Source organism: Dipodomys merriami, unplaced genomic scaffold (genome assembly GCF_024711535.1).
Source record: "Dipodomys merriami isolate MVZ:Mamm:240054 unplaced genomic scaffold, mDipMer1.0.p SCAF_354, whole genome shotgun sequence".
Lineage (NCBI taxonomy): Eukaryota > Metazoa > Chordata > Mammalia > Rodentia > Heteromyidae > Dipodomys > Dipodomys merriami.
This window is the reverse complement of record NW_027205093.1, coordinates 196,151-207,790: the sequence shown is the minus strand read 5'-3', so window position 1 is coordinate 207,790 and position 11,640 is coordinate 196,151. Positions and strand designations below refer to the sequence as shown.

Genomic DNA, 11,640 nt, shown 5'->3' with positions numbered 1-11,640 from the left:
GTAAGAGGAAAGGGATGGGCTGGGCACCAGTGGTTCATGCCTGTAATCCTATCTACTCAGGAGACTGAGATCTGAAGATCGTGGTTCAAAGCCAGGAAAGTCTGTGAGACTCATCTCCAGTTAAGCACCAGAAAACAGGACGCAATGCTGTGGCTCAAAGTGGTAGAGCACTAGCCTTGAGCACAAGAGCTCAGGGGCAGCATCCAAGCCCTGAGTTCAAGCCCCACGACCGACAAGAGAAAAAAAAAAAACAAAGCAAAAAAGAGGAAAGGACTGGGCTGCCAAGAGGAAAGGACTGGGCTGCCCGTGCCCTCTGAGGGTGGCATGCAGAGGTGACAGCACAGCAAGCAGGCTGTCTCACAATCCTAAGTGACCTTGGGTGGTCTCCTCTGAGCGTGAAGTTCAGAAACTTCAGTTTCCTCCCCAGCCTCCTCAGCCAGGGGAGCGGTATCACCCTTCCCACAATGTGAACGGCAGACAAGTCCCACCTGTCTTTCAAGGCTATTGCAGGAGACTGCTTCTCCTGATCCTATGCGCAGGCTGCTCAGGCTCCACCAACCCTGGGCTTAACTTCCCAGCCATCCTGGGCTGTCCCTCTCTTGTGGGAGCCTTACCCAGCTAAATTCCTAGTCCAGCCTGGCTGGGAGCCATCTGGTAGTAAGGCCCAGTGAATAAGCTTTCTGCTTGCATTTCTGCTCCCTGATGCCAGCCAGGGCCAGGTATGAGACAGAACCATGGAGCTCATGCAGGAGATTTCTTTCTGTGTTAGAAAACATCTGCTAATCCAGATCCACAGACTCAAGAGAGCAGAGGAGGTGAGCACCCTATCCTGATGCTGGGAGAATAATTTTGCTCCAGCTTCTTCTTCCTGTTTATTACTTTGGACATGTGCTGGAAACTGGGATTTGGGATTCAGACATGTGCCAGCTGTGTGCCTCCCCCCGGAGCCCCTCCTCCTGTGTGAGGACCATCCATCACCTCCAACAGCAGATGACTGTGATGCCTCCCTTCCAGCCTGGAGGAAAGGAGATCTGCCAGGCCATGGGGCCCTGGTCTCCCCCTCACAGGTGAGTGATGTCGATGCCTCCCAGAGACAAAGAATGACTAGCAGAGCATTTAATACCTTGGAGGCAGGCAGGCAGGCAGGAGTCTTAATGGACTGAACTACCACAGCTCTAATGTCTCCTCAGAGTCAGGCAGGAGGAGACACTGAGAAAAGTCAGAACCTTTGGGTCAGTGATTTTCCAACAATGAAGCCAGCTTCCCTGGAGGGATTTGATCTCAGGACGCACAAAGCAGAGAAAATAGAGCCAGCCAAAGGCAACTAGAAACAAGGTCTGCCTTGTTTAACATCTCCAAGCCTGCTTTCAGAGTGGGACACAAGGCTATCAGAGAACTGAGGCAACTGAGAGAAGAGCTGGAACCTGAACCCCAGGCCCTGAGGCAGCAGTCTAAGGTCACCAAAGACACTGGGCATAGGGTTAAGCAATACCCTACCTTCTCTCTCTCTACTGTATGAGCCTTCAAAAGCCACAGCAACTTGAGAAAGGTCAGCCCTAACAGAACTCTTGTGGTGAGGAGTCCCTGTGGCCAGGACAGGTGTGGGGTGGGTTACTGGGAACTCATTCTCTTAAGAAGCCTGGATACGGAGCTGGCAGAGCTTTGTCGGAAATGGACTGCAACTCTTGAGGGCCAGGTGACTGGCCAGGGTCCCACAGCCAACCAGCCATGGAACCAGGCCCAGAAGCAGGTGTAATAGCCCGGTTTCCTGCAGGATTACGCCCCCCCCCTCGTGCCCGGCTCTAGGACCAGGTCCCGGTCCCGGTCCCCCATCCTTTGTTCTAGAGGAGATTCTTGGTTGGAGCAGATCTTGTTGGTGCCAGCTACCTCTGGTTATTATAGCTGCTGTAGTAGTTGATAAATATTGAACAGATTCCTCCCAGAGGTCTTGGGGAGTTCTCTGTTCTATCTGAAAGCGCTCTCTCTCTCTCTCTCTCTCTCTCTCTCTCTCTCTGTGTGTATATAAGGGAGGGAAAGGAGAGATGCTTTGAAGGGAGACTTATGGGTAGGGAGAGAGTGGATGAGGATGGTGGGGAGAGGATGATGAGGAGTTGGCACGCACAACTCCCTTCCCCTCTCCAGCATTCTCAAATGCTCTTAGAATAAAGGCTTTGATGGAGCTCAAAACCAGGCAGCAGTGCCGAATGCATAAATATTAAAGCAAACTTTAGGCGGCAGGTTTACTATTCAGACATGGAATACAAGCTGTTCTGTTTATGTTAAGAGGGAGAGGAGGGGACAGGAGGCTGGTAATGGGAGGGGGGGAGAGGAGGCTGTTTTCCAGGGCAGGGACCTGGACCAGAGCTCATAGCTAGGTCAGAGTCCTAGACCTGAAGCCTTAAATGCTTCTCCTTTAAAAATGCAGAGGGAAGGGAAAAGGAAGGGCAGTGTCTCCACATTGAAAAATCCTGGAAGATATAGTAATAGTCACAAAATAGAGACAGGACAGGCAGATTCTTGGCTCTATACATTCCTTCCTGACAACAATGGACTTGGAGGACTTAAAGGTGTTCTCTGGGAGAAGAATGCTCTGCTGGGTTAAGGGGAGTAAATTTCTTCAAGAATGTTCTCAAAGTGAACACAATCAGAGAAGGAATTTTTGCTCATGGTCCTGCCAGATAAAGCACTGAATGGCCATCACAATCCCACAAGGCTAGAAGATTTGAGTCTGGCCTGCATGCCAATCCACAACTTTTCTGAATGTGAGCCCGGGAATTTTTACCACCATGGTTCTCACAGGGCAGCTCTTTCCTCCCTTTCTGTCCTAGGCATGCACCAGGAGTGCCCTCCCTGTGAGAACTGGGTGTGGGACTCAACGGCCAGCAAGCCAAGCGCTGATCTTACATGTTCACTAAAGACATCCACATGTCCCTAAGAAGCACACATCACAGGCACCCATCATGTCATTAAAAGATCAATTCCATCAGCTTCTGCAACTTTAAGATTGAGGTAAGGGCTGAGGTTATCAAGGCCCAAAGCAATATGGAGATACACGTCAATGGGCTCCCAAGGAGAGATTTTCAAGCCATCAAAATGCAAGCACATCAGAGCAGCACAGCCCACTTTCAAATGCTCTTATAATAAAGCACAGGGCTTCTCTGGCTCATTCTCATCTACCAGTGGTGAAGGGGTTTTGAGTCAGCAATCCTCCATCCTTTCCTCTGCAAATAGTCTTGGCTACTCCTTGGCACCTGTATGGCCTTCTGACCACTTACTCTAATTGACTCAATACCTATGTGACTAGACAGGGATTCTGATGCAACACTGCATAGGCATACGCAGTGGGAAGCATCGCCCACCCCCAGACCACAGTTCCCACCCTACAGCTACAGTCCAGTAGCTGACCCTGACTCATGCATGGTCTGTGTGCTTCACAGAGCCACTTTTTTACTTAAGAGCATCGAAGTCACAGAGAGGGCTATGAGGGATGCAGGGAATGAGGTAATGAGATCATGAGAAACTGGGAGTCAAGAGTTTCATGGAGCCCAGAGCTGGTGAGCTCAGGCCTGTAATCCTAGCAACTCAGGAGGCTGGGATCTGAGGATCATGGTTCAAAGCCAGCCTGGGCAGAAAAGTGTGAGACTCTTATGTCCAATAAACCACCAGAAAACCAGAAGTGGCACTGTGGCTCAAGTGGTAGAGCGCTAGCCTTGAGCAAAGAGCTGAGGGATAGCACTCAAGCCTAGAGTTCAAACCCCACCACTGACCAAAAATAGTTTCATGGGTCTAGAGTTTTGGTTTTGCAGGATGAAAAAAGTTCTTCAGGTAGACAGTACTGATTAAACCATGGACCTGCTACCATACTAAACCCACCCAAGTCCTTCTGCCACAACATCCTTCTCCATGACCCTTTACAAGCTCCTTTACTCCTGCAACCTCCAGTCCCAGTGTTGACCTCACTTTGCTTTTGACCATGTGAGGGGACTATATGCCCCTTGAGAACAGGGCCTCTGGGGAGCATACTGGGTTCCTGCAATGCCAAGTGGGTTCTCTATAGTTTCCTTTTCTTTCTTAACAATGTGTAGGCATGCACAAGCCAATAGGCACAACTGGAGCTTGCCTTTTACCAAGATGGAGCTACCTCCATGTACAACTCTGTTTGTGTTTGCACTCAGTTTCCAATGTGACTAGTGATATGGGTGACAGTGCTTGACCTCTGAGTGTCTCGGCTCCTGACTGCAGAATGAAGTCCACCCTGCTTTCTAAGTTGTCAGTGAGAAACCCTTCTACCCGTGGGACTCTGGATTTCTGGGCTGGTACAGAGAACCCTGAAGCCTGGCCCTCACGAGGCTTAGCAGTGACGGAGTGAGCCCTGCTCTGTGCCAAAAGTTTTAAAGGCTGCTGCTGTCCTTGCAGAGCCCAGTGCCAGCCCTGCCCTCTGTGTCCTCAGACTGCAGTTCCCTGGGAGGGTCCACAGCCCGCAGGCCCAGGCCACGGCCTGTTCCAGGAAGGCTGGACTCCGCGAGCGCCGAGTAAGCAGTCTACAGAAAGCAGGAATTTAATGAGCCATCAATTATTCCCTGATCTCTTGGCATCCCCCCCCCCCCCAATCAGAAGAGGAGGGAGGAAAATCATGAGAAGGGGACTGAAAATCCTGGGAAAAGTCCCCCCGCTGGGCTTGCCTCATCAGCGTTTTCCTGAGACCTCAGGGGATATATCAGCTGTCATCCTGCCAGCAAAATTTAGGAAATATGTAGGCCATAAAATCAAAGAAAAAAAGCTTGCATCTAATTAGTATGTTAAAAAAAAAAGGAAGCAGCCCAAACTGAAAAACAAAATTAAAATCAAAGAGGACAGGATGATGAGCTGGTTTTCTTTATGAGGCTTTTTTTTCCACCAGGCTTTTTGATGGAGCAAAGAAGCAAAGGGTGGGGAGCAGGGGTAGACAGGAGAGCTGGTGAGCTTTAGGAGAAAGAGGTGGCCAGCAGAGCCCAGCCACACTGCAGCCTCATCCTCCCTTTGGCTTCAAAACTGCTCTCACACTGCCAAGTGATGGGCTCTGAGGGTCCTCCCTGTGCTGTGTGCAGCAGTGGCTTGGCTGTGGCCACACTGTGAAGGCTGCAGACCCCATGGAAATGCTTCTCCCCCACCCTGGCTGGCCCATGGGTCAGGATGGGACTGAGAAATGGCACGTAGTATCCTGCCTTCAAATGCACCTCTCAAGCTGCCCACTGGCTAACAAGAAGGTGCAGCCACAAACTGGACCCCAAAGCCACGATGTACCCAGTCGAACCCACAAACTGTGCCTGTCAGCACCCCTTCCCCACCTGGTGTTCCATGTGCATTCCCGTGCTACCTGCTGGAGTCCTAGGCAAGGCCACCAACTCGTCTTGTCTCTAGGCCTGTTTTGCCTGGCTGTGTCTTCCTGGAAGCATCCCTCTCTCCCTCTTAATCTTGAGCACCATTTGCAGTCCTGGGAGGGGTTGTTACACCCAGCCTCCTGGGCTGTGCATGTTTCACAACTACAAAGCAACACTTAGCACATTATAACCTCTAGACTGTGAAGGCTCAAGGGTGGGCAGGGGAGGGGAGGGCTTGCTCACTCACTCTGCTCCACTTCGCTAGCACTGGATGCAGAGCCTGGCACTGGGCAATGCCTGGCTTGTCACTGTAGTGTGTTGTGCTTCATTCCCTTCAATTATAGTTGCTCACAGATACATCAGTGTCCCCCCAGTAGACTGTAAACTCTGAGGACAGGTGCTGGGTGACCCTTTTGGATACCTTCAATACCTATCATAATTCCTTTCAACTGTGCCTAGTGCCCTGAGGAGTCTAGGAACTGTCTGCCACATTAAATTCACATAAGGGGGAGGTTGAATCCAGCAAATGCTTATTTCTTAGACTGCTCTTACAAGACTGACCACTCTAGAGCTGAGGAGACATGCTGAGTGAGGCAGACAAGGCCTCTATGTCATGCAGCTTACATTTGAATGTATGAGGCAGATCAAACGAGGGAGCGCATAAATAGAAACAATTACAGACTATGATAAGGGCTCAGACAGAAATGAACAGGGTGCTAGGGTGGAGGGCGGGGGAACTGATGGAGAGGAGCACATGGAGTCGAGACTGAGCTGGAGGCAGGACTTGCTGCAGGACTGCCTGGAAAAGGGATGTGGGGATGGAGAGAACAGAGGGGCAAAACGTGGGAAAGAAATAACACCTGAGCAGGTGTAGGTTCCTGTGTTGCATCAAGTCTCAGCTCAGTGCTGAGGACAATCAGTACTTCAAACAGGCAATAGGGAGACGAATTGGGAGGGAAGGACTTACCATTACTTATGTTTTGCAAGGTACAGGTAAGAAAGAAAAACACCCACCTACTACTTGTCAGCACCACTGACAACACTTTTTCCTTCCCAAAAGCTCACTATTTTGGTTTCAGGGATGGAGGTGCAGGGAGAAGACTAAATGCAAGGCAGTAGAGCCTACGGTAGTAAGATGTTCTAATTAAACATGTAGGCGTCAGAAGTAAATGGCATTTAAAGCTGGAGTTGCAAATCAACAAGCACCAAGCTACACCCTCCACAGGTGGCTGAAGGACTAGCAGAATTCAGCTGGATCTCACACTGAGATTGGGAAGGAGGCTACCAGGGTCCCCCATGGATGGAAGACGTGGAACCAGGGCCTTCCCCAGCTTTCCTCTGCTCCCTTTCTTTCTCAGGAGGAAAGAGCCCAGGTCACCGCCTAGTCTTGAACTCTCTATCTGCAGAACAGGCAAAAGGGGTGCCATGCCTCTGGCCTGGGAGGATGGCACCAATATGTGACTCCTAGCTAGGTGCCTTCATTCATACTGTCCTTCCTGGAATACCCAATCCCAGTCCTGCAGGACAGCTCAGTGCCACTTCTCTGGCAAGGTTTCCACAAGACTTTAGCTATGTCTCACTGATACTTATGATAATTACCATGACATTTCTGAAAATTCATGCTAGCCAGCAGTAACTGAGAACTTATTAAGGGTCGAACATTTCCCATATGCTGTGATCATTCCTTGAATCCTCCATAATTCTATGAGGCATGGAGACCTGGATCTCCTACCTGAGGTAACACAGGAAATAGCAGAATCAGGATGCAGACCCTGGCACTGTTCACTTGGTTATGCGTGTAGTTACTGTTCCTTTTCATTTCACACCTGCAAGGAGTCAATCTAGCCCAACTGCTCATCGTAGTAAAGGACAGAACTAGGGCCAGAGAGACAAAGGTCTGGATGTGGTCCCCCAGCCCATCTGGGATCTAAATGTGGCATGATCAGTACTATGACATCTAAACCTACCACATCTTTCTGTCTGCTTTTCTCTAGTTGGTGCCTAAGTGGCCTGGGGGTGGGAATGCACGGCAGATGGAGTATAGTCTAGGGCCACTGAAGCCAGGGCAGGTCTAGCCAAAGACCCAGCAGCATTTCGGGGCCACTGTGGGGTGGGCAGGAGATGTGGGATGTTTATACTGGCTGAGCTCTCTTTCTTTGTTTTCTAGCAAATGAAGTGTTGGGGTCCACAGAGCTGGTGGAGGTGGGGCTGGGACCCCAGGCAGGCAGGCAGCTTTCTATCACACCATACTGTTTAAGACACTGCTTTCCAGACTTTTACAAATCTAGTTGTCACATTCTTGTTTTCTTTCCTTCTCTTTTTTTTTCCTTCTCTTTTTTTGCAGTTAAAAACTAGAATTTTTAAAAAAATTGTGAACATACCATACAGAGGGGTTACAATTACATGAGCAAGATAATGAGTACATTTCTTATCAAGCATTGTCGCCTCCTCCTTTGTTTCCCCTTCCCAACCCTTCCAATCTCCCCCCCACCCCCAAAGTTGTAAAGTTCATTTTTCTTTTTTTGGGTCCGATCGTGGGGCCTGAACTCTGTCCCTCAGCTCTTCAGCTCAAGGCTAGGGCTCTACCACTTGAGCCACAGCGCTACTTCTGGCTTTTTTCTTTTTGCTTATGTGGTGCTGAGGAATTGAACCTAGGGCCTCATGCATGCAAGGCAAGCACTCTACCACTGAGCCACCTTTTTTCGACATAATGATTTGTACATCTCATTGTTGCAATGGGTCCACCTGTATCCCTATTTAAACAATTTGTTTTTTCCCTTCCCCTAAAAAACTAGAGTCTTTGTTTTGCCTTTTCTTTCCTTAAGTTTTTTTTTTTTTTTTTTTGGGTCCTGGGGCTTGAACTCTGGGCCTGGGTGCTGTCCCTGAGCTTCTTTTGCTCAAGGCGAGTGCTCTGCCACTTGAGCCATAGTGCCACATCCAGCTTTTTTGACTAGTTTATTGGAGAAGAGTCTCATGAAATTTCCTGCCCAAGCTGGCTTTGAATCATGATCCTCAGCTATCAGCCTCCAGGGCAGCTAGGATTACAGGCATGAGACACCGGCATCCGGCTTCTTTAAAAATTTTAAACAGCTGGGCACTGGTGACTCACGTCTATAATCCTAGCTACTCAGGAGGCTGAGATTTGAGGATCCCGGTTCAAAGCCAGCCAGGGCAGGAAAGTCCATGAGACTCTTATCTCCAATAAACCACAAGAAAACCGGAAGTGGCGCTGTAGCTCAAGTGGTAGAGTGCTCGCCTTGAGCTGAAGAGCTGAGGGACAGTGCCCAAGCCCAGAGTTCAAGCCCCATGACCGACAAAAAACAAAAACAAACAACCCCCCCCCAAAAAAAAACCCCACAAGTATTTTTGAGCCTTGGTGCTTCTCACTTGTTGTGTGTTTAAGTTCTGGGAATGGAGGGGCAGGGGTAGGAAACAAAGTTAGTCTTCCCGGTTCTTGCACAGATGGCTGGCACAGCAAAATGGTTAAGACATTCACACTTTTTGTGAGAACCTCCTATCACCAGGGGTGCTGACAGGGACTCGGCTGGCAAGCACCCTTGTAGTTCCCAGTTCCCCAAAGCCTGAAGCCCAGGAGCGTCTGACTTACCCTTGATGATGTGCCTGACAATCTTGATAGAGCTTCCCCGCATATTCAGGATCTGGTGAACACGCTGGCGAATCTAGGAAGGAAGAAAAAGAAAGAGAAAAAGGATTCTACATTCTGGCAGAAACCAGATTACAGCCTTGGGATTCATTCCTGCCTCCCCTGCAGCAGAGCCCACAGAGTGAAGGAATTCCATTCAGGAGAGGAGTGTGGATTCACTTCCTTCCTCAGTCTCTACCTACTTAAGTGGCTAGGAAGGAGGCAGGAGGGCCAGGTCCATCCAGGAAAGCCCCTTGTACCTGGGGGACATTGGCATTGCAGATCTCAGCCATGATGTAGCAGATGTGCTGGAGAATGAAGAGCCCTGCGTCCAAGCGCCGTAGGTAGAACTCATCCTCCATGTCGTTGTCTATGATCTCTCCACGCCGGACTATGTCCTAGAAACAAAGAAACACTGGGATAAAAGAGGCAAAGAACAGCCACAAAACACCAACAGCAAATGGCATACTACAACAAAACCAACTTTTGTTCTGGAACTCTTCATTCTACATGTACTGCAGAAATCTCAGAAGTTTTTTTTTTTTTTTGTTGGTTGTGGGCCCTGAACTCTGGGCCTGGGTGCTGTCCCTCAGCTCTTCAGCTCAAGGCTAGTGCTCTACCACTTGAGCCACAGCACCACTTCTGGCCTTTTCTGCTTATGTGGTGCTGAGGAATTGAGCCCAGGGCCTCATGAATACAGGCAAACACTCTACCACTGAGCCACCTTCCCAGGCCCTCAGAAGTCAAGGTTTAAATTCCATTTCTCCTCTCATAAGTCAGGGCCAAGCCAAAGAGAACCAAGCCTACATCCATTTCCACCAACTTATCCTCAGGTTTATTTCATTTTAAAAAATGCTTAAGTGACACATAATAATTGCAAATATTTATGGGATACAATGTGATAATACATGGACACAGACTATAATGATCATGTGAGAGTAATCAGCTTCCTGAAACATCATTTCTTTTGTTGGGAAGCCTTGAACTCATTCAGTACTTTATGAAATATTAATAAATTATGAACTACACTCATCCTATTACAGTGTAGCACCACAACTGACTCCTCCTCTCTAACTGTAATCAGGTCTGTTACCCCTTCCATTTCTCCCCCTCCTGAGCTTCTTGTGACAACTCTCCTCTCCATTTGCTTGTTCTTTACTTTTTGGTTTGGGCCTTTATATTCATAAGTAGCCTTTCTACAGCATACAGTGAACTCTGTTCCCAGGTTACCCAGGGAAAAAGTCACTCTAGAAGTCTTTTTGGTGCCCAGGCAGCACCGAGGGTACCAGAACCCTATGTGTGTAACATGTATCCTTTTGCTTATGTTTTAACAGCAGCAAATGTGGCAGTTTTCCCATTGTACCTGCAAGTCCAATACCCTCATATGTTCAAGCCCTAACAAATGACCAGTTTCTTCTTTCCCTACCCTCCAGCACTGAAGATCTACCAGATTGTCCTTGCCCTTCTTCCTCTGCAGGAAATGTTGCTGATGTTTCTGCTTCTTCTTTTGGAAATTTAAAGACTATAGAGATGTAATTCAGATATATGCCATTCATGTAAGGTATGCAAACTTAATGGCTTTTGTGTGTTCAGACCTGTGCAGTCATCACTGCAGTCAATTTTAGAAAATTCCTTCACCTCCTTACTCCCCATCTCAGGGACTACTACTGTTCTGCCTGGGGAATTCTTCTCCCTTGCTGGACTCCCCGCCCCCATTGCCTTCCTGTCCATTGACTTGGAGTATCTCTTTAAGTTCATACCCTTGGCCATAAAGCCTTTTCCTGTCTCTTTAATAATAGCCAACATTTACCCCAATTTTTGAGAGCACCCCTGACAAGCCACTCCATGACAGGACCTTTTTCTCATATCGCTGCCACACTAGTTAGTGTGACATCTTCATGCTAACATCCTTCATGTCATCAGGCTGGTCTCTGAGCCCCAGAAGCCTGGCAGGGCTTGAATATGGTTTGTACCCAGCTCAGTAAATGTCCATGCGGTAAATAAGAGAAAAAAGCCATCATGTTTTGGTCCCTGAGCTGAAGTGAGGCCTGAGAAGTGGGGACACCACAGTGTGCACACACACTGGCTGAGCCAGAGCAGCAGGTGCTCAACCATGCTTCCAGTGACAACAGCCCATTTCTTAATTCCGCTGGTATTTTTATGGCCATGGTTCCTTCTGACAACCCAGGCTCTGTCACTGACAGAGCCCCTGGGACACTGCTTTCCACTTTTCTGAACTGGAAGGACTTAGCACTGTGGTCGTCAATCTCCAACAAGAACTCTTCAGAGACTACTTAGTCGCAGATAATGCACTCTTTTATTCGCCCAGGGGGCCAGCCTGGAGCAACACAAGCTACTTTTCATCTCGCCCCTAAAGGCCTGTCTGTGAGGCACAGAGGGCTGCAGACAGCCAGGGCCTACTCTGCCCAGCCGCCGCCGCCGACCACGACCACCACCACCACGACCACCACCACCACCACGACCACCACCACGACCACCACCACTACCACCACCACCACCACCACCACCACCTCCACTAATTCTTAATTTCATTTAGCAACTGCCTTGGTAAGCTGGTAATTGGAATAATGCTCATGAAGTAATCTTGGAGCGCTAGCCTGATGTCTGAGCAGTTTA

General features: G+C 49.0%; 1 protein-coding gene across 1 annotated transcript in view; it reads right to left on the bottom strand.

Annotated features, from left to right (window-relative positions):
* Ctnnbl1 (catenin beta like 1) overlaps positions 1-11,640 on the bottom strand; it is a 161,645-nt gene that overhangs the window by 1,808 nt on the left and 148,197 nt on the right. The window contains exons 14-15 of the mRNA XM_069988321.1: positions 9,264-9,401; positions 8,968-9,040 (exon numbers count right to left, since the gene is read on the bottom strand). Coding sequence (XP_069844422.1) covers positions 8,968-9,040; positions 9,264-9,401 — 211 coding nt within the window. The remainder of the gene's footprint in view (positions 1-8,967; positions 9,041-9,263; positions 9,402-11,640) is intronic.